A 20,836-nucleotide genomic window follows, 5' to 3' on the forward strand; every position below is an offset into this window, starting at 1 on the left:
GCCATCCTGTAACACACTACTTGAGAAAACAAAAAGATAGAACTTTTGTTTCTCAGAATCTAGAGGGTGATATGAAATACGCTTGGCTACTGTCGAGTACTGTCTCCTTTTAGTAGCAACTGTTGAAATCTTATATTGTCAACAGTGCTTAGAACTAGAACAGAAATCCTTAACCCATCAATTTAGTTGTGTGTAATAGAAGAGTGACTTTCAAGTCAAGGCTTCAGTTTGTAAGTCTTATTTAATTTTCTTAGTTTAAAAGACAGGTGTCTTCTAAGGAAGGCGGGAGCCTCTCAAAATGGAAAATGTAAAGAAGCCCCTCCCTCCAAACTGTAATAGCAAGATGTACTGAGTTCTGAGACTGGGTTTTAAAGTAAAAAATGATAAAAAGACCTATTGATTCATAGTATTTGAAGCAGTCAACTAGAAAGAGATGAATTCTCTTTTTTTTTTGTAATGATGCAATAATGAAAAAAAACAAGGATTTTTTTCTGATGCATTTCAAACAAAAGAAGTTAATCAGGTTTTTTTCTTTGATTGTCAAAATTTTGTTGCCAGGCTTCTTTAAAATCTCTTTTTAGCTTGATTTTGTTGGTTTTTTTTTTTAAAGAGGAATGGGGGGGGAAATGCCATAATTTTTGTAAATTGAGCTGAAAAATTTTGGTAAGCTATTTTTTTCTGGGATTTAATTTTCTCTGTGATAACTTTTTTATTTAAGTAATGTATCTTGTTTTCCTTAAGTCATCAGGCTAGTCTGCAAGTTGAATCTTTGCAAGAGCAGTTAAATCTAGTTTCCAAGCAGAGAGATGAAACCATGCTGCAGCTGACCATCTCCCAGGACCAAGTGAAGCAGTATGCACTGTCTCTGGCCAACCTGCAGATGGTACTAGAGCAGTTCCAACAGGGTAAGGTTTGTCAAGAAATAGCAAAGTATTTTGCAACTGGAATTGTTACCATATTTTGGTGCTTTTGAAGTATTAGTTACTTTGTTTGCTTTTTGATAGCTTGAATTTCCAAAACTGTTGTCTATTAAAAACTTTTAAAAAAACCAATTCTGTGAAAACTCTTGATCAATATCTCATTTATGAAACTTGAATTCCACCTCTACCTCATGAAGACCAGGTATGATAATGCTGAGGTTCTGCAATTGCATGTCCCAAGAAGAGTTACATGTTGTAAATTGTTTTGTCTCTTATTTTTAATCCTTTAGAAGAAAAAGCTATGTATTCAGTGGAACTGGAAAGACACCAAAAACAGAGTGCAGAATGGAAGAAGAAAGCAGAAAACCTAGAAGAAAAAGTTGTGTCACTGCAGGTGGGCTGAATAATGAAATTGAACCGTGTGAAACAAAATTGTAATTCTTCTCTGAGCAAGCAAACTAGCATTTTTCTGCTGACCCTCTATTTTCTGGAGGTGTTTACAATCCAGTTACTTGAAAGAACGAATGATTGCAGTCTCTTAATCTGTTGTCTGATGTGTGTGGTATTAGGGTAATTGTGATAGTGATCTCTCTGCTTCTGTTTTTGTCCCTTTCCTACCCTCTATTTAGGTGAGTTTAGAAGAGGCAAATTCTGCCCTGGATGCAGCATCCAGGCTTACTGAGCAGCTTGACATCAAAGAGGAGCAGATTGAAGAGCTTAAGAAAGAAGGTAACTATGGTTTTTTTTAATTTCTGCTTAAAATATTTCAAGCAGCTGAGAAGACAATGAAGTATTCTAGAAACTTACCAAAATTCATATCCTATGAGAAACTAATTCTATGCCACATTCTGAGGACTTCCTTGTTTATAAAGCAAATATAAAAAAGTACATTTACCTTCTGTTAGGGATCTTTCTCAAAAGAAAAACCCTGTAGAAGTTTTTTTGATTTTGGGGGTTTTTCCCTGTAAATACCAAGACACTTGATTTAGCTCTGTAAGTGTATTTTTCAAAAGTTGGTGAAATGCCAAATGTTGTCAGATTTTCCAAAGTAGCTACCATATTTGACATAGATACAGGAATACAGTGAAGTAGAGATAGTGTGCAGTTGCTAAGAAATGTAAAGGCAGCAGCTCTTGCACAGGTGTGACTGCCATCTCTGCTGGATGCAGTGGTAGCTCATGCTTTGAACATATGCAACTAATTATTGCTATTCCTTTTTAAATGATAATCAGTCTTACTCTTGTAATAAGTAATGTTTTCTTGAAGTAGTCTTGCTTATGACAGCTAGGTGGTGTGAGATTTCATTTGAAAGTTTTCAAGATTCCAGCAAGAACTCTACAAAAAAGTTACTACTTTTTTGCTACATATTTGAATGTGTACTTACTTAAATCTAGTTCTCTCTAAGTGCAATTTGGCATCTAGGTAAGCATCATATAAGTGCTCCCTTAGCTTTTATAAGCTAAATTAAGTTTCAAACTACTACATAATTTGCAACTACTGATCTGTTTTTGAATTTACTGATCTCTACATCTGTCTCTCACTACAGACATTCACAAACACTCTGGACTGAAATTAACTTTGGCATAGGCAAATATTGCACTCTTAAATGGGAAGTTCTTCATTACTGTTTAATTTCCACGTTAAACCATTGCTTAAGGAGGGGTTTAAACTTGGAGAGAACTGAGTATCAAGCAGTATTTTATTGGCAAGCAATTAACTTGATTAAAAAAATCAAAATAGAATTGTTGTGTAAAGGAAACAACATTTTAATTTTGTTGTAGAGTAAAACTTGATTTTTATAGAAATAAAATATCACTTCATATTCTATTTATACAAGAAAACATAAAATGTCTTATTGCAAATTGGCCAAATACATTCCCAGACACAGTTTTGTTAGCCAAATCTTTTGAAGAATTTCTTTATGGATTTTTTTGGCAGGAGAAGTGATTTTAATGGAAAAGTTTAAAATGTACCAGATGCAGTTTTCTGGATTGCCATAAATGGTTAACAAATTACTGGAGACTGTAAATGTCTGGTGTACAGCAGTCCATGCAGAATTTTGGCTCAGGACCTTTTTGTTACTTGGTCTTTTCGTACATCCAAAGTATGTGTCTAAGTCCTTTTCAGCTGTAGGATTCTATTTTAGAGGGAAATACTCCATTTTAAAAAATATGTTTAATGATAAAGTTGCAGCGTCACTGTGGATGTAGTGGTCCTGAAAAGTTTATCTTCTTTGATATAAAATATTTTTTCATTTAAATTATTAATATTTTTCATTTTGCTTAAATTATTAATGCTTTTGCTTTAAAATCCATTATAAAGGAATAGATGAAGTGAATAAAAATTGAAAAAGCAGCTCACAATTGTGTTGCTTTGTAGAGAAATAGCAACAGTGTAAAATTTAATTGAAATTTGTTTTCAAATGCTGTTTATCCTTTTGTGGCCTTGGTAATATAGCTCTCTTTATTCCCTTCTGTTCTGTGGACATCCACATAACAACTCACCTATGTATGCCCCCTCAACTTAATCATTCTATAATTATATTGCCTATGTTTACCTTTGACTATTGGTGTCCTATTTAACCATATTTACAAATTAGCACAATTTTTAAGTAGATGTCAGCTGTGAAACCATGGTTTAATTCTCCTGTGCCTCACCCTGGTATGCTGAGAGGGGAGTGCTGAAGAGCAGTCACATTATTGGAATAGATTCTGATGCATATGGATGTAGTTGTTAAAAGATATATTGTTGTATAATGCATGTTTTGCTTTAGTTTTTGAGTTGCTTTGAATGAGGAGCTTACTCTTTGTGTTCCTTGAATAAGAGCTTTCCCAGCATGACATTAGTTAGTTTGTTCTATTCTGTACTGTTTAAAATTCATATTTGTGAAGTAAAGTGTTTATATAAAGATATGGAGTATTTGAACAGGGCATATTAGGTTATATCCATTTCACAGACTGGCTCTTTGATGTGTATATATACAAAATCTGTGTGAATTTTCATGGAGTTACTGGTGTTAATTGAGAAAAACATGTTTTGTCAACATAGTTTTGGCATACCCTTATTAAAGATTGAAAGTTTTGGAAATAAGTGGAATCCTTTCCATGCACCACAGATTATTTGAGGGTTGTAAAAAATCATAGAAGTCATTTTTCTTACAAAGATGTTCAGGCTTTTTAGAAATTAACCATGAGATAGATAAAACAAAAGTGTATCTTTTGTGGCTTTTTAATGAAGCACTTCTAATTAACGTGAGCCCAAAAACTGATAAAAACTAAGTTGATCAGTAGTTTTTCGAAAGGATTTGGAGATAAGCATTAAACCTCATAGAAGGAGAGGAGAGTTCATCCTGGCTCCTTATATCTGTTGGGTAAAGTTGGTCTTCACATGGGCAGTCCGTATTACAGTATACTTACCAAGTTTTTGTGTGTGAGTAAGGCTTAATTGTACTTTTATTAGGCTTCAGAGGTGGTATCTTGCAGACCCCCAGTTTGGTGAGAAGTTACACTTCTGTAGCCTTTATGGTCTTAGGCCACCTCACATTCATTGACTTATAATTCTGGCCTATTTATAGAGTTCTCAGGCCATGACGGCTGACTGAAGCGTTTACCTTTCTGCAAAGGATTGCCACTGCAGGACTATAGACCTTGCTGTATTATTTAGATAGAAAACAGCAGTTCATCAGACCTTCTGCAATGGATTTATTTAATGTGTAGTCATGTGCTTCAGCTTTGAGTATCATTCCTGAAATTACAGCTTGTGGTTTCAAATAGAAATGACATATTAAGTTGACACCAATTTTATGATTTTTTTTTTTTTTTTTTTTTTTTATTTAAAAGCACCATAGCAATATTTATGAAGGTATGTATTATTAAATTTTGCAACAATGTTTCAAAGTTTTGATTTTTTTTTCTTTTGCTGTGATATTACATTTACAGGTGAAGTCAGAAGAGAAATGTTAGAAGATGTACAAAATAAGTTAATGAACCTTATGAACAGCACAGAAGGAAAAGTGGACAAGTAAGTCTTCAATGAAAGATTTGGTCTAAGTTTTCAGGTTTATTCCTCTCAATGTACAGCTGTAGCACTCACAGTAGCAAGGGTAGTACAGGATTGTACTTCTGTATGTTGTCTTGTAATTACACTTCATTATTTTGACATTTTTTAATTGCTTGGTGGTTGTAAATAGTCATTTTGATTAGTAAAACTAATGTGATTTTGGCTCACTGATTTGTTTCAGAAGTAGAAGTGCACTTCTGTAGTATAAGCTCTACAAACGGAGATTAAAATTCTTAATGTATTTAATAATGTGAACAGCATATTTAAAGATGTGAACGGCAAGCCTTTTCACAAGTCTCTATCACCTGAATGTCATGTGAATCTCTTCCTTGGTCCTTTTCTTTCTTCTCTACCCAACAGAACTGAAACAGGGATAGGCAGATGGGCTCCCCTGTCCCCTTCAGTGTCTTGAGACTACACAGTGCTTTCTTCTTAAATGCTCTCCTGAATCAAGATCTTAGAACAAGCATTTTTCCCTGATTGTAGTGTGTACACCCAAATTTGCTCATGTTACCATTTGGTTTCACCTTACTGCTTACAATATTGCTAATACTGTCCAAATCCACACTATGTAAGAAATGTAATAAGAAAGAGGAAATTGGTGAGGTGCCCTTTAGTTATTTGTATTTGATGTGTTTATTTGTATTACTGTAAATTAGACAAGAGTATGAGGAATAAATGTATCAATATTATGGTATCAACTGTTACACAATACAGCTTGTATAAGTACCTTCTTTTGTTCTGCAGACTGTTGATGAGAAATCTTTTCATTGGACATTTTCATACTCCAAAAAATAAACGTGTTGAAGTGTTAAGGTTAATGGGAAGTATCTTGGGACTGAAAAAGGAGGAACTTGATCAGGTAACACTTGGCAGGCAGAAAACTAGACGCTTTTTTTTTTCCTCTCCCTCCCTTATCTCTCCCAGTATCCTTAACTGAAAATAACTGAAAATGTGACTGTCCCTGCACATTTTGTGGGGGAAGTGTGGTTTTTTTCTTCTTTCGTCTCACCTTTTTTTTAATGTGGGACTTTTTAAAGTTTTTTATATTATGATCTTAATCTTTCGATAATGCTGTTTTAATAGGGTAGAATTCATTTTGCTGAGGAATGTTAATGCAGAAAGGAAAGGATTTAACTTTGTGCTGTTGTCTAGAGTAGCTGTAATACATCTGTTACAGAAAAGTAAGCCTGATATATCTGTACTAGTAGTTATTGTGAAAAATGTGAGGCTCATGTTTTTAAATAAAGAGCTAAGTTTGTAGACTGCCAGTCTTTGGGAGGTGGAGAATATTGTTTTGACAATAATAATTTTTTTTTTAATCTCTAAGAGTGCCACATTTTTATGTGGCATTGCAGCTTGTATTTATTCACTTACTTTTATGTGCTGCTTTGTTTTTGTTGTTTCCTAACTTTGTTTTCTTTAAATACTTCTCTAGTTATTATCTGAAGAGCAAAGAGGTGTTACAAGATGGGTGACTGGCTGGCTTGGTGGAGGAGCTGGGTCAAAGAGTGTTCCTAGCACACCTTTGAGACCAACTCATCAGAACATTTTTAATAGTGTAAGAATTAATCATTCATTCTATTGGTTTGAGTGGAAAAATGGGAAAGTTGCATATGCTCATGTTTGGTCCATCAGTATATTGAGCTTCATTTACTGATGCTGCTGTATCTTGTGTTAATTGCTTTGTGCATCTGCTTTGGCAAAAAGTTTTTTCCCTGCACTAAGGACAGTGAAAATTATACAGGGATGAATCTTGGGCTAATTCAGAAGACAATTACTGTTCCACTGGTTCCTGGCATCACTGTTCTTACAGTATGGACTTCATCTTGCAAACTGCAAATGCTGGAAGTTAAAATATATGTGAGAGTATGGAATTCCACAGTACTCTACAGTGTAAAAGACTGTGACATTGTATTTTGATGCCTGTGTTCCCATATGTCCTTTAAATTTAAATTGAAAAGCCTTTTCAGCTGCTGCAGCTAGTGCCTCTTATGTACAGCACATAAAACTGATACTCTAAGTTTTCAAATACTCCAAAGAAACAGATCTCATAGCATGATCCATGGGAGCAATTTATCTATGGAACTTTTCGTTTTGCAGGCCAGTAAATAATGTACTCAAGGACCAAGCACTGAGGGATTGGAATTTTTGGATTGACTTCGGTTTTTTGCTCAGTTGAGCTAGAAATACTGAGAATGGATTCCTGTAAATCATCTTGAAGTATAGGGATTGTTTTTTTCTCCCCTAAAATAGTGCAGGTACATAGGCACTACAGGACTGTGGTCTGATTAACTGTACAAGTAAGAGAAAAATTAATGCTTTTGTGTGACTAGTACAGGCTTTAGTAAGCCACATTTTATCTTGTCATGCTACCAACACCTTAATCATTCCATGCTTCCTTTATTTGAGATTTCTTATGAAATAAAGAGTACATGGGCTTTAAGAGAAAGGGTTGGATTTTATGTGTTTCTGGAGGAGAGATTGGTTGAGCACAGACTAAGGAAATACTGTGGTGTCAGAAATAGCATAGAATTCTTGAAATAACTAGCTTAAATCAGTAATGGTAGAAGTATGTGTGTTATCTTTAGAGTTGATCGGTTTTATATAAATGCCTCTTAGCAACAAAGAGTGTATATTTTGAAAATAACTTTAATTGTCACTCACTGAGGACTGCTTAGTAATAAGTACAAGTACAAATTGGTTGCAGGCTGTTGACAGCTTTTTGTTTTATGTATGTATGTATTCTTGACAGTGCTTTTCACCAGAGCATCAGTGAAATATAGTAACTACTAGCTTCTTACAGTCTTTTTCAGAACTGTTCGTGAAATTCCTTGAGACTGAATCTTGCCCAAGCCTTCCCCCACCCAAGCTCTCTGTTCATCACATGAAACCTTTAGGAGCAGCAGGAACTGGTAAAACTAGCAATACTCCACCTAGCAGTCAAATGCAAGGTAATATTTGAATCTTTACACAGAACATAAATAACTAAGGGTAGAATTTTCAAGAGGATTTTAATGATTCTGTGCTTCCTCACTTGTAAATTATGAACTTGATTTTTTTCTCCCCAACCATGTCCTACTTTGTCTTTTTTTTTTCTGATTCTTCTCCTATTTCTCCTTCCCACTGCATCTATACCTCATTTTCTGAACTCTCCATACAGAAGATTAGAGGGACCAAATTCCCTTTGACATGGGAAGGATTTAACAGCACCTGTTGCAGCCAAACAGTTGCTGTGTAGACAACTTCATATGGTGTAGCAGTGAACCCAGTCCTGATTTTCAGCATCTCTGTTGATCAGCTTGTGTTGAAGTGAGTGAAGAATGCAAGCAATACAAGTTTGCAGTGTCTCTCTGGTGTATAGAACCTGGTTGCTCTGACCAAAATAAAATAAAAAAGTTAAATGTATGGCCTGGTATGAAACCTCTGTAAACTGTGCAGGACTGTTGACTTTCATTTTGCTAAGAGAACACTGGCTTATATTATGCATGCTAAAGTAATGTACTTTTATCTTAAGTAATTTAAGATTCAAATCATCAATTTAACTGGTCCAGTTTATTCTTAATTTTTTTACATGTGTTTAAGACTTCACCTTAATATGGGCCTGCTGTTTTGCAGGCTTATTTTGTTTGAAATTTATCTGTAAACTCAAAAGAAATTTAAAACTACAAACCGTGAACACCAAACCCCTACATATTATATGTATGTACAGAGATAGGGAGAGATGCTAAAAAGCCCTCTTTCAATTCACTTAAAGTAGTTGGATATTATGAAGTGCTGTTTATTTGTGGGGGTTTTCTTGGGGCTGGGGAAGCTGTGCCACATGTTGGGAAGCCTTCCTGTTCTCTGCATTGTAGTGCATGTGCCAGGGCCCTTACAGCTCTCTTCAGTGCTGGAGTCAGCGTGACAGATACTTCATGTCTGGCATTGCAAAGGTGAAGAGAACTGCAAAGGGTGTTCATGTTGCCTGTCATGTGCACATTTTCTTGGCTAGCTTGAGCTGTTACAGAATTTTGGTGGTGGACTTGTCACTGCTGGGTTAACAGTTGGACTTGATTTTAGGAGTCTTTTCCAACCTAAATATTTCTATGGTTCTATGAGAGTAGTCAGAGACAATAAAAGTCTTTGAAGGTGTCTACAGTCCACGGCAAGATTTTCAAGGACTTACATGTTGCAGAAATAATCAGCAATTTTAGAATGTCTCTCTGAACAAATGCTGAAAAATTGGATAGATTTTGGAATGCTTTTTACCACAGTGGTTTTATTGTTGGTTTGGGTTTTTTTATATTCCAGATTCTCCAGTCTCAGGAATGGGTAGAAGACCAGATGCAAATCCATTTTTAGCACCTCGATCTGCAGCGGTGCCTCTTATAACACCAGCTAATAGTTCTGGACATCTGCTTATGAAACCTATTTCTGATGCATTGCCTACTTTTACACCACTGCCAGTGTCCCCTGATGCCAGTGCTGGTGCTGTGTTAAAAGACCTCCTAAAACAATAGATGATCTTGTATCAGGATGATGATGGTAGCACTTTAAGGAAAATGAGAACACTATGTTGTATATAATTTACCACAATGAGGCCTTCTGTAAAAAATGCATTTGATTGCAATTATACCTTGCTTTTCTTGTACTTACAAACTTATCAGTGCTTTGGAAATTCTAATGGTGGAATGAATAATTGCCTTCTGTAAAGTAGGCATTCATTTTGGGTGTGGGTTAAATATTTAACTGAGAAAAAAGAAATCTATCTTGTTGCTAGATTGTCACAAGACAAATTAAAGGATTTTTAAACCTTAGGTATACTGGGTTATTTCAGATATGCATAGACAGCATTAACTCTTTGGTGCTGAGATTTATTTTTCCATTAAAATGATCTGCCATCTACCTTCAAGAACCAGAACTTTAAAAAAAAATACATAAAACACTCAATTAATGGTCTTTATTTCATGTACTTTTTGGACAGGTATCCCATACTTACAAGTTTGATTGCATTTGGGGGCAGTTTGAGGCACATTGATCTCTTTGCACAATGATTTGATATACCCCCCCACCCCAGACTAACAGCTGTTTTCAGCAGTCTTAACTCATCAGCACCAAGGAGTTAACTCTGGCAGTGAGGCTTCACATCCACGTGAAGAGTGGGTAATTTAGCAAATGATACATTCGCATATACAAAGCCACTGTGCTCTAATGGTCCAAGGTGTATATTTGAGAGACTTTTTATCTTGCAGGATTTTGTAGATCCAAATATAGACTTACAGCTTGAACACATGTATAGAATTAAAAGGGAGGAAGGTGCTTGCTTATCTCCAGTGTGTAAATAGGTCTTTGCACAACCAAGGCCAAAGTCAATTATTCTGTAAATTTTGCTGTGATAACTTGTACACTTTGTTTAGCAGGTAAAGAATGAAGTTGCATACTAAAGAATAAGAGTCATCCTCATAGTGAATCTGAGATAAAACATCTTTCCATTTCAAATGTGTAATTTCTAAGTCTTTTTATATGCCTCTCCTTTTTAAGTCAGTGTTAAGATAACTGTTGTGCAAGTTCTATATTAGAACTGTCAACTTTCTTCATTTTCATTAAGGTCTTGGACAAGATTGTTGTAAGAGTTATATTTAAATAAAATTAATTACTGAACTTGTACAGAATCAACCAAAATAATGCAAGAAATCTTTGCATTTATTTATATAGAGGTCAAATAGTGAATTTTTCATTGCCTTGAAACCTAGCAAAGGTTTTTTTAATTGCTGTGCTTACCTTAAGAGCTGTTTGAAACCCTTTTCTTCAGTATAGTAATGTTTCATGGAAGACTTAGCAAACTTGTAATTGGATTGACCTGCCGTATTGGATTTTGATTTTTAAATTTTTTACTCATTATGGACAGTTAGGCAGTTTGATTTCTGAAAAGATAGCAATCACATATTTAGTGAAGTAAATTCTGTGTTATATAATAAATGTAATGAGAATCTCATATTACCTCAGCTGAGAATACTGCAGTTGGGTACATCACATGTACATCTTCATTTAAACTGGACTGGAACAGCTACCTTTATTTCTCTATAGCAATTATAAAGAAAAGTGGAATCAGATGGCTTCTGTGCAATCTCTCTTGGTCTAGTAGTCATGTCTGTTTAATGATATATAGCTGCTTCACAAAAAAATTGCCTTTTGGTGAGCCAAAACAGAAGGTAATGTTTAGTTTTCAAAAATTATGTGACTTATGTGTTGTAAATTACAAATGGAGTCATGCTGCTCACTACTCTCTGAAAATACTTACTGAGCAGTTCTTAACTTTTTAATGCATTTTTTCTTCTTTAACTGCAGAGAACTTAATATGTACACATTTCTCTTTCAGGAAGCTTTCTAAATGCCAATAAAGAAAACATAGTAAGACCATTTATTTCTGCATGCTGTAAATCAGTTCCATTTATACACTAAGATATGAATATGAAGAGGGAAATCTAATACCAAGCAGAGGTACTGAAGAATTTTAGAGTTCCTCATTAAGCTCCTTGAAGGAGAAGAAAATCTTCTACAGCAGAGATAAAAAAGGCTTCAGTCGTTAAGTCCTAGGAGGTGAGCTCTGTTGAGCTGTGGAGAAAATCCTCATGGCTTAGACATTTCTGTTCTAAGGCTGCTTCCACAGGTATATTGGTGAGGTTTGATGCTTTGTTAGAGATCAGTTGGGCTCTGAGTTCCAGGCAGTACTTTTGTGCAGAAAAGTGTAGAACAACTTCATTACTTTGTTTTGTTCTTCCTTCTTTGAAAATTTTGCAGACCATTACAAACATTCAAGCTTTGTTTTCATTGAATGATTAGTATATATATATTTTTCCTCTGATTTTTCTTCTGTGTTTACTTAGTTCTTGATAACTGTTCCATATATAGTTGCCTTACCAGTTTCCCACATGTACATACGTGACTCATGTAGTGTGTCCTGTTAATTATGTGGGTCTTTTACACAGCAGCATGAGGAAAAAATCTCTGGAATTTATGATCATCCAGTTCCAACTCTCCTGTCACTGACAGGGACACCTTTCACTCTACCTCTTTCAATCTATAGTCTGTGGGAAAAGTGAAAAAATATTTGAGTTATGGTCAACTACTATTAGAGGATTTTGCCAGTTATTGATAGAAAAGAGTTTAGAAGCACTGTGACATGTAGCATTACAACAAGCACTAACAGACTACAGACCAATTCTATCAGGGAAACAAATTACTTATACCTATTTTTTGTGTTAACAAAATGAGCTGACCCTTGTACCAACAACCTAGAATGTTCTATGTCCCTTAGTGTAAAGAACATCCAACTCTTCAGAGAGCTGCCTGGATACTGTTTGAATATCAGCCAGTATCACAAAGGTAAAGGGAATCTTGGCAGTACTTTGTGGTTAACCCCAGGGTTTTCATTTTTGACATCAGATGCTCCTGCATTTTCCTCCAGTGAATTTCCAGATGGTCATGCAAGATGGATTGAATTGCAGCATGATCAGATGTGGGAGTACAGACCAAGGAGGTTTTACAGATTTGAGGCAGCTAGGAACTATTTATTTCACATCACTTATGAAACAGTAGCTATTAGCCAGCAATATAGTACAGCCCCTTAGTAGGTAATGTTTGTTGATGGAATAGCCCAAGGGGTTAGGAGAAAGAAGTGTGTAACACACACACATATCACACATGCATATTTGGTCATTTGGAGCTTTCTGCCAAGGCTGTCCTACCATGTGAACAAAGTCAGATGGTTGATTTTGAGTTAATAAAAACTGACCAGTGGCATCTCCTGACTCCCTAGAATGAGAAGCACTGTTAAACACAGTCCTCTGAGAACAGAAAGCCCAAGAGTTATAACACTTCAAATTTTACTTTTTTTGGAGTAGGGAGCTAAGGCTATTCTAAGGTTTTGAAAAGGATTTTGACCTTTTCAAGGCTGCTGAGAAAGACAGAAGCCCACATTAAGTTTGGCAGAGGCAGCTGGATTTTTAGAACTAAATAAAGCTACTCTCACTTGTACAACTTAGGTAGCCTGAATCCATGAATTTCCTGAACTGCTAATGTAGTATTACTAACAAAAATATATTTAGCCTAGGCAACAAATTGTCAACTGAATGTAAATAGAGCAAAGTAAGAAGTAGTAGCAGTTTTGAGTAAATCAGGGATAAGAAGTTGGATAAGAATACTAGTTTTTAAATGGGAACAAGTACAAGAGATAAAAGCTGCAAACATTATTTTACAGAATCCATTAGGTTGGAAAAGACTTCTGAGATAATTGAGTTCATCATTAAGCTTTGACTGAAACACACGTTGTCAGCTAGACCATGGCACAGTGGCATTGCTTGACAACTCTTTCTGTGAAGAAATTCCTCCTGATGTCCAATCTGAGCCTTCCCTGTGGCAGCTTGAGGCTGCTGTCCTCTCATCTTCTTGCCTGGAAGAAGAGACTGATTCCCGCCTGGCTACAACCTCCTTTCAGGTAGTTGTAGAGACTGGTAAGGTCACTTTGTCAGGAGAAGTGATACCATGAGAGGCATTCCAGACACTATTTGGATGCAGGTGTCTGAGAAGCTACATAGAGAAAAGGAAATAAGGGATTCAGGTTTCAGCTAGTCATGGAGAAAGCCAACCACAGATTGTAAAATTAACCTTTATATAAAACTGTTTCCTTATCTCCTGCAGTACTTTATTGTTATAAGATGTTTCAGTATTTGAGTGATGCTTTTGTTTGAAATAAAAGGGTATTTTCAGAACTACTAGCAAATTACTGAGTTGATTCTGGTTCACTTGTATGTTTTGGTTTACATGTCATACCATGGATACAACACTAAATTGTAGCAGGAGTAAAATTATAGTGGAGAAAGTGGTTTGAATGGTAGACTGGAGCATTGAAAAACAGTAATTAAAACAAACTTTTTCTGGAAATGGATTTGGAAAATATTTAGACTGCACTTTGCTCTATGCTTAAGTAGTTGATGCCAATAAAAATGAAGGCTAACAGAACACTGCCTTATTTTTGACAATAGGAGCAGTAACAGATGTAACAGTTTTCAGCTAACTTAGAGAAGGCTTATTATGAAACTACAAAAATTTGAGGAGTACAGGATTCTAATGAAAATTAATGAGTCATAACTAGGATTGCCAGATCTGTCTGGCCCCAAGTGCAGACTGAATAGCACATTGTCTGCAGAGTTCTCTGGATGAAGGACTTGCAGAGTGCCACTGCAGGCAGAGGGGTTGCAGGTGGTCCCTCTGTCCTTGCTGGGCTCTGAACAGAACAGCAACTCTGGTGTGCTTCCCAGAACCTGCCAAATAAGCAGGGCTAGAGATTCAGGGAGCCCGCTGCACTCAGGCTCCGATGTTCTGAACTGAATTAGTGGTTCCAACTGCCTTGTACAGGTACTTAAATAGCCTGATGCTTTGCTGGCAACCTGAAGCCTTCACTGCCCTGGCCAAATGGGACTAGGTGATTTAGTTCATGAAAGGAAATATTCTCACTAGAAACTCAAATGGAGTTGGCTAGAGCCTGTTTCAATTGCACAGGGCTAGAGTAAATGCAAAAATAAACCTCTGTACCCTGGAGCAGAGCTATTTTTCTGAGAGATGCAGTTCTTAAGGATAGTCTCCAAGAAAATCTATGCCTAAAAGATCACAGAATCATTAAGATTGGAAAAGACCATTAAGACCATCGAGTCCAACCTTTAATAGATCACCGCATCAACCAGACTATGGCACTAAGTGACACATCCAGTCATTTTTTGAACATCTTCAGGGATGGTGACTCCACCATCTTCCTGGACAGTCCATGCCAATGCTTAACAACCCTTTCCATGATGAAATTCTTCCTGAAATTCACTGTCTCCTGTGCTGTGCTACTGATTTCCAGATGTTTTGGGTTTACTGTTCTGTATTTTATCAACCATTATATATAAACCCATGAAATACAGGATTGTATTTGGTATTCTCTTCTAGCACCAAGGCAATTTTGTGAGAGATTGCACTTCAGATAAACAGTTCAGCTGTTGCAAATGGTCATATTTAATTCAGTTCACAACACTTAATTTCTAAATGTTAAGTGAGTTCTGATGAATGGTTTTTCTTCATGTTCTTGATTTGTTCTACAACCTCTCCTGCTGGCATTTCAATTTAGACATATCCTCCCAAACTAGATTTGTTTGTTTTTACTTCTTTTTCTTTTTTCTTTTTTTTTTTTTTTTTTTTTTAATTCCGCTATGGTAATCTCTTGAAAATGCCGATGAAGAAGAAACACTTCACCTTCTACAGTGATTTTATCTTTTCTAAGCACTATTTTCATACCTTGTTCATCTGTTGGCTTTGCAGACTGTTTGGCAGTTTTCCTGTTGTTGGTGTGTCCGAAAAAGAATTTATTATTAGCTTTTATGCTTCTTATGATTTGTTTCACAAACCTTCTTGGCCTGACTTTCTGTTTTTCACATTTAACCTGTCAAGAGTTTTTGTTCTTTTCTATTTTCTTTATCTGGCACAACTTCAACTTGAATTTTGTTATGGAACTGTGGACAAAATGGGGACTGATTGATTTATCAGGCTCTGGCTGTGGGCTCTGTTTGCAGTACAAGTGCCTCTGTAGGAAGATGGGTCCAGTTCCACTGACTTTTGCCATGGCTGCTTGAGGTTCTGGTACCCCACAATTCCTGAATGGATTGGAGCCCTGGGCATGGCCAGGCTGCTTCTGAGTGGGTAATTCCTGGTACTATTCTGTTGCTTTTGCTGTGGCAACCACTGCAAGTCAAGGCAAAGGCCAGCATATTAAAAAAAAAAAACCAAACAAAAGACTCTGTTTTAGAAACTGCATTCTGTTTCAAGACTTTGTAAGCTCTGCATCACATACAGCACAACTAGGAAATGGGAGTACATCTCTGCTCAGTGGAATTTCTATGTTCAGCATGCTAAATTCCTGCCTTACAGCAGCACTTGTTACTGCAGAGCAGTGGATAATGGTTCTGAAAACAGACAACACACATCATGTTTACCACCCAGTTTCATAGCCAGTTCTTATGAATGGCATGGTTAGGTCACAAAAGTAAACAGGTAATTTTTTGAAAAGGTGTCATCCCTGCTGTGGGAATAAGTAAATTAAGTGTAGTAGTTCTTAAAATAGAAGAAAAGTTTATAAATGTCTTCTGGGGTTAGGAAGGCAGTTGAGAAAGTACAAAACAGTTTAAATTATTTCTCTCCATAAAGGAAAACTTTCTGCCGCTCCTAAATTTGACTAATATATAACCCCAAAAATCTTAAGATATGGAAAAGACCCAAAAATGTGCCAAGTGTCTTATTGGAAAAAGAAGCCAGGAGTTTTTGCTTATGTTGTATTCATTCACCTGTGAGAGTGAAGCATGTTTTAAGGAACTGTTTTCCACCACTTGGAAGAGGAGAAGCTCTGGAAGAGAAGGTTGATGTCAAATATTTTCTACTCTGGATTCATCACCAGGGTTCTGGCAGGTGCTCTTAAAAAAACAGTGCACATACTTGTGAACATTCAAACACCCTGTTGAGAGATGGCATTTCCACAGACTTGTTTGGGTTTATTCAGAACCTGAAGTGTTTTAATGGAAAATGCAGAATATGCTCAATGTTACAGTGGCTGATCTTTTGCTCTGGATAAAAACAAAGTGAATTGCCAAAGCAGAATAAAAAGGAGAAAGGATTCCCAACTAAATCTGAAAAAAAAAAAAAACCAAAAACAAAAAACCCAAAAACCAAAACAAAACGAGCCCCAACCGCAAAGCCCACCTAAAATTTCAGTTCCATGTGGTGGAATTAAAGTACCTGGGAGCCGAGGAAGCACAGGTGAAGCTGATGTTTTAGTGGCACTGATGCCCAGCAGCCAGGGAAAGCTGCCAGTTAACCAGTAAAGGTGAACCACTGTCTCCAATGAGCTGTTTTAAGGTACTGCCCAGTCCTACTGTGCCAGATGTGCCCAGTGTGGTGCTTGTGTAAGTATAGGGCTTGGGAAACTGCAGAGGACACAGCAGTCCTGAGGCATTTTAGCATGAAATAAATCAGTCCTGAATATTTCTAAGGAAGGTTTTAGTACATACTTCTAACTGTCTGGTCGTAATTGGAGCCCAATGGTTTATGTATCCAGGCACTTGCAAAGACTGAATGTTGGCTTGCTCCAACTGTGAAACAGACTTTAGTCTTGGTCCAGAAGTATTAAGAATTTTAGTTCTTTATTTATGGAAGGTCATTATTTGCTGAAACGGGCCATAAAGAATTTATGCTTGCTAATAAAAGTGGCTGGTAAACATTCTGTGACAAGATTAAAGAGCATTGTTTTCAACCACATTGTCTAGACCATTTAAAAAATGCAGAGAAGGCTACAGCCCAGTTTATGTACATGTCAATCTTGTAAAATAAACAAAAACAAACTAAAATATCTGTCTAGTTTCAGGCAAAATGTGAACTGCAGTTACCAGAGCTATGCTCAGATTCAACAAAAAAAGAAGTAAGATATGAACAATGAGCTGGGGCACCTTGTTCTTGGATACTCCAAGCAGCCAAGAGGGAAATAGGAGTTCTCAAGTACCTCTTTTGTCTTTAGGTACAGGATGATGTTCCATGCACTTTTTGCAGGAACATATTTTAAAAGTACTAATGTCGGTCCTCTAAGGATTGAAAACTCAAGAGGAATGTTGCAGGCTGTTGCAAACTATTACTACTAATAATTACTACTCTCTGCTGAGAGTTGTTGCATACATCAAACGTGCTGCGAAGGGCTCTGGTTTTTCCTGAGAAAGTTACAGTAATAATTTAGTTTGCTTGTTTACCTTACTTCTATTGGGTTAAAAAAGCCCTGAACAATACTGAAGAATTCTTCCAAGAATATTACTCTCTTTTGCCTCAGGCATCTTCTTAGACTGTCCTAGAAAGTACTACAGCGAAACAGGTGATCATGAACCTGATCTCGCTAAAGGGAATATTCCTGAAATGGTTCTGTTTGGGTTTTGGTATGTACCTGCTAGATCCCAATACTCCTTATCTAAAGGAGCAAGTAACTGTACCACGCTGAGGCAGCTGAGCCCCAAGAGATGGCAGCACAACAGGAACTATTACATTTTCTCCTTCCTAAAAATTGTACTGTGAACTGCAGATCAACACACCACAACATCTCAGGGACCCATAACATTTTAATTAGCACTGCTGATGTCTTTACAATTACATACTAGGTTAATTTTCACTGTTAATTCTAGCTTGTGTTATGTTTGGCTGGGAAAGGAAAATATATGTAGGGCTGTGCTTTTAAGCTTCTGGCCTGAGCCATCTGGAACATGTTATTGCATCATTCATGTTATGAGATAGCAATTATAATTCAGACAGTGAACGAAGCAGATAATCTAAGGTAGTCTTTGAAAAATTATAGGGAACTCTCCCCAAACACCAGGAGTTTGCAACTGAGATTCTTTTCTGGAAGGTGGAATAAATGAGCCCTACTCTTTCTCAGGTGGAATTAGGGTTTGAGACCATGTTTCCAGTGTGCTTGGTGCTATTCATGTGACAGTAGGGTAAGATGTCTGTATGTCAAATCACTGTAACATCAACATGTGACAATATCAAAAGCTTGCTTACTTGACAGTCTCCAAGAACACTTAGATCAATCTCCACAGTCAGGCAAAAGCTCAGCTTGTGAATCTCATGGAGCTTAGATACTGTCAAAACACAGTTGTTTCTGCAAGTGCCCAGCAGTTTTGCTCTGAGTGTTTTACCATTTTTGCTGGTAAAAACAGTTGGTTCCATACGATTTGGTAGGAGCAAAATGAATGTTTCTAGCATCTAAAGCTTGGACATGTAGGGCCTAAAGTGTCAGTTATTGGAAAATCACAGTTTGTGATTTTCTTGAAAATGTTCAGAATGAGGGAACTCTTAAAAATGACAAGAACATCCAAGAAGTTTGTTTGACAGATGTGGTTCAGGACAAGTGTAAGAACAAAATTAGAGTTTAAAAAGGAGATGAAATGTTGTGAAAGAGGATAAGGACTTGTTTCTGCTAGAAGATTTTCTGTTCACTGTACTGAGGGTAATTGACTATTCTTAAGTTCCCTGACCTATTTACAGCTTTTGTCTTAGCATTTAGAATCTGTCAGATTATGTTCTCCAGTGCTGAGGACTCCTGTTCATCCAATGCTGTACTTTATCTGCAGGAGCGTGGTTCAATTCATATGTGCAGCTGTCTCATCCAAAGAGAGTAAAGTTAAACAACACGGTTTATGTCCCTCTAATTATATATTATACAATTTTCAAAATCCAAGTCTTAATTGGAGATATAGTTTCAACCCTAGCTGTACACAAAGCAAACTTTGAGAACATAGTTGTTTAACAGAGCCCCATTTTATACTGGGTGAGAGTTCTGTACTTCCTCATGAAGACAAAGGCAGTCTCAAGCCTATCCAAATAAAGTAATGGATTTTATAACATGGAGGGATATTTGAGACCATTGAAGTTAGAGCACCACTACACATGAAGTTTAGTCACCATCTTAAGCATAAATGCTGAAGGTGTCAGCACAAGGTGTTGAAAGATGCATTGAATTGTCCATTTTTACAGGGTGAACAGAAGGGGGTTTATGCACTACAAAATCCTTTCTTTTTGCAGCCCTTCATACCAAACCGAGTTGTGAAAAGGCTGTAGCTGCATCTCATTGTTTCATGACTGATGGTAGTTACAGAAAGGTACTGCAGAAATTCCACTTAGCCACAACATCAAATCCTTTTATTTTGGAAAAAAAACAGTCACCATGCTGTAAACTAGCCCAGGTTGTGGTTTGGTACTCTTTTTATACTCTGGTTTTTATCCACTCCAGCTGTCAGATGGAGACAGGAAAAACCAAAACATTTGTACAGTATATCTTCTTAAGGGAGCCCCTTAGGTGATGAGATCTGGATTCACCTCCTGTCTCCAGGGCTGGAGCACCTCTGCCAATTGGCTGATGGATCAGAACTCTGAGGCAATTATTTGGGAGCAGACTGGTGTTGCACTCATACAGTGGTTCTGGCATGCGTGCAATGATTTTACCATGTGATTGTAGAAAAAATTCAGTGGATTAGCAAGTGAAGTATCATCAGATGAAGCAAGCTCTCCATCCACACAGCTGGATTCGCAGAGCATTTGCTTTCCTGTAAAGCTGTTTCTCATTGTTTCGGTAGGTTTTCTCACTTCTAACATACAGTAAGCACTGCTACTCTTAGATCTGTTAGCTCTCTCCAGGTTATTGAGTGTATTGAGAAACTGGTGGTATGGTGCAGTGAGAATACTCACTGTTAAGCATTTGCCACAATGAAAATTTTCCTGGTTTTTGCTTTCTATCCTCTCTTGCCTGTTTTCTGACCCATGACAAAATTCCTTCACAACATGCCCAGCAGCTTCTTCAGAAGTCACTTGTGTGAGTTTTTGTTAGGCTTTTGGGAACTTTATTTAAAGTAAATTGGTCCTTGTTTATCTGCAAATGTATAGACACTGAATGATTCCGAGTGAATGTTTAATTTTCCATGCAGTACAAGTGATGCAAGCAAGTCACTGAGAGACAAACAGTCAGAAATGGCCCAGAGCCTCTGGTGCTATCATTTTTGAAAGGTAAATTGGACAGTTATAGCCACAGAGCTCTTGAACTTCCCATTGGCTCCAATACAACTTGTGGGGGCTCAGGACCCCTAAAGAAGCTCAGTCTTTTTATCTCAAGCTGGATGTCGATGCTTAGAGGCTGATTTTATTACTATCTGTTATGACAACTGTGCTTATGTTTCTCAATCTGTTACACAGAGACGCATGATAATAATTTCAGGTTCTTTAGAAATAAAGGATTTTCTCAAATGGGAGACTCA

The 20,836-nt window shown here is 36.8% G+C and overlaps 1 protein-coding gene across 1 annotated transcript in view; it reads left to right on the forward strand.

Moving 5' to 3' along the window:
- TRIP11 (thyroid hormone receptor interactor 11) overlaps positions 1 to 11,381 on the forward strand; it is a 28,412-nt gene extending 17,031 nt beyond the window's left edge. Inside the window, exons 13-20 of the mRNA XM_056493517.1 lie at positions 742 to 905; positions 1,211 to 1,314; positions 1,550 to 1,649; positions 4,859 to 4,940; positions 5,727 to 5,841; positions 6,418 to 6,540; positions 7,786 to 7,933; positions 9,273 to 11,381. Of these exons, the coding sequence (XP_056349492.1) occupies positions 742 to 905; positions 1,211 to 1,314; positions 1,550 to 1,649; positions 4,859 to 4,940; positions 5,727 to 5,841; positions 6,418 to 6,540; positions 7,786 to 7,933; positions 9,273 to 9,481 (1,045 nt within the window). The 3' untranslated portion in view covers positions 9,482 to 11,381. The remainder of the gene's footprint in view (positions 1 to 741; positions 906 to 1,210; positions 1,315 to 1,549; positions 1,650 to 4,858; positions 4,941 to 5,726; positions 5,842 to 6,417; positions 6,541 to 7,785; positions 7,934 to 9,272) is intronic.
- The last annotated feature ends 9,455 nt before the right edge of the window (positions 11,382 to 20,836 follow it).

Source organism: Oenanthe melanoleuca, chromosome 5 (genome assembly GCF_029582105.1).
Source record: "Oenanthe melanoleuca isolate GR-GAL-2019-014 chromosome 5, OMel1.0, whole genome shotgun sequence".
NCBI classification, from domain to species: domain Eukaryota; kingdom Metazoa; phylum Chordata; class Aves; order Passeriformes; family Muscicapidae; genus Oenanthe; species Oenanthe melanoleuca.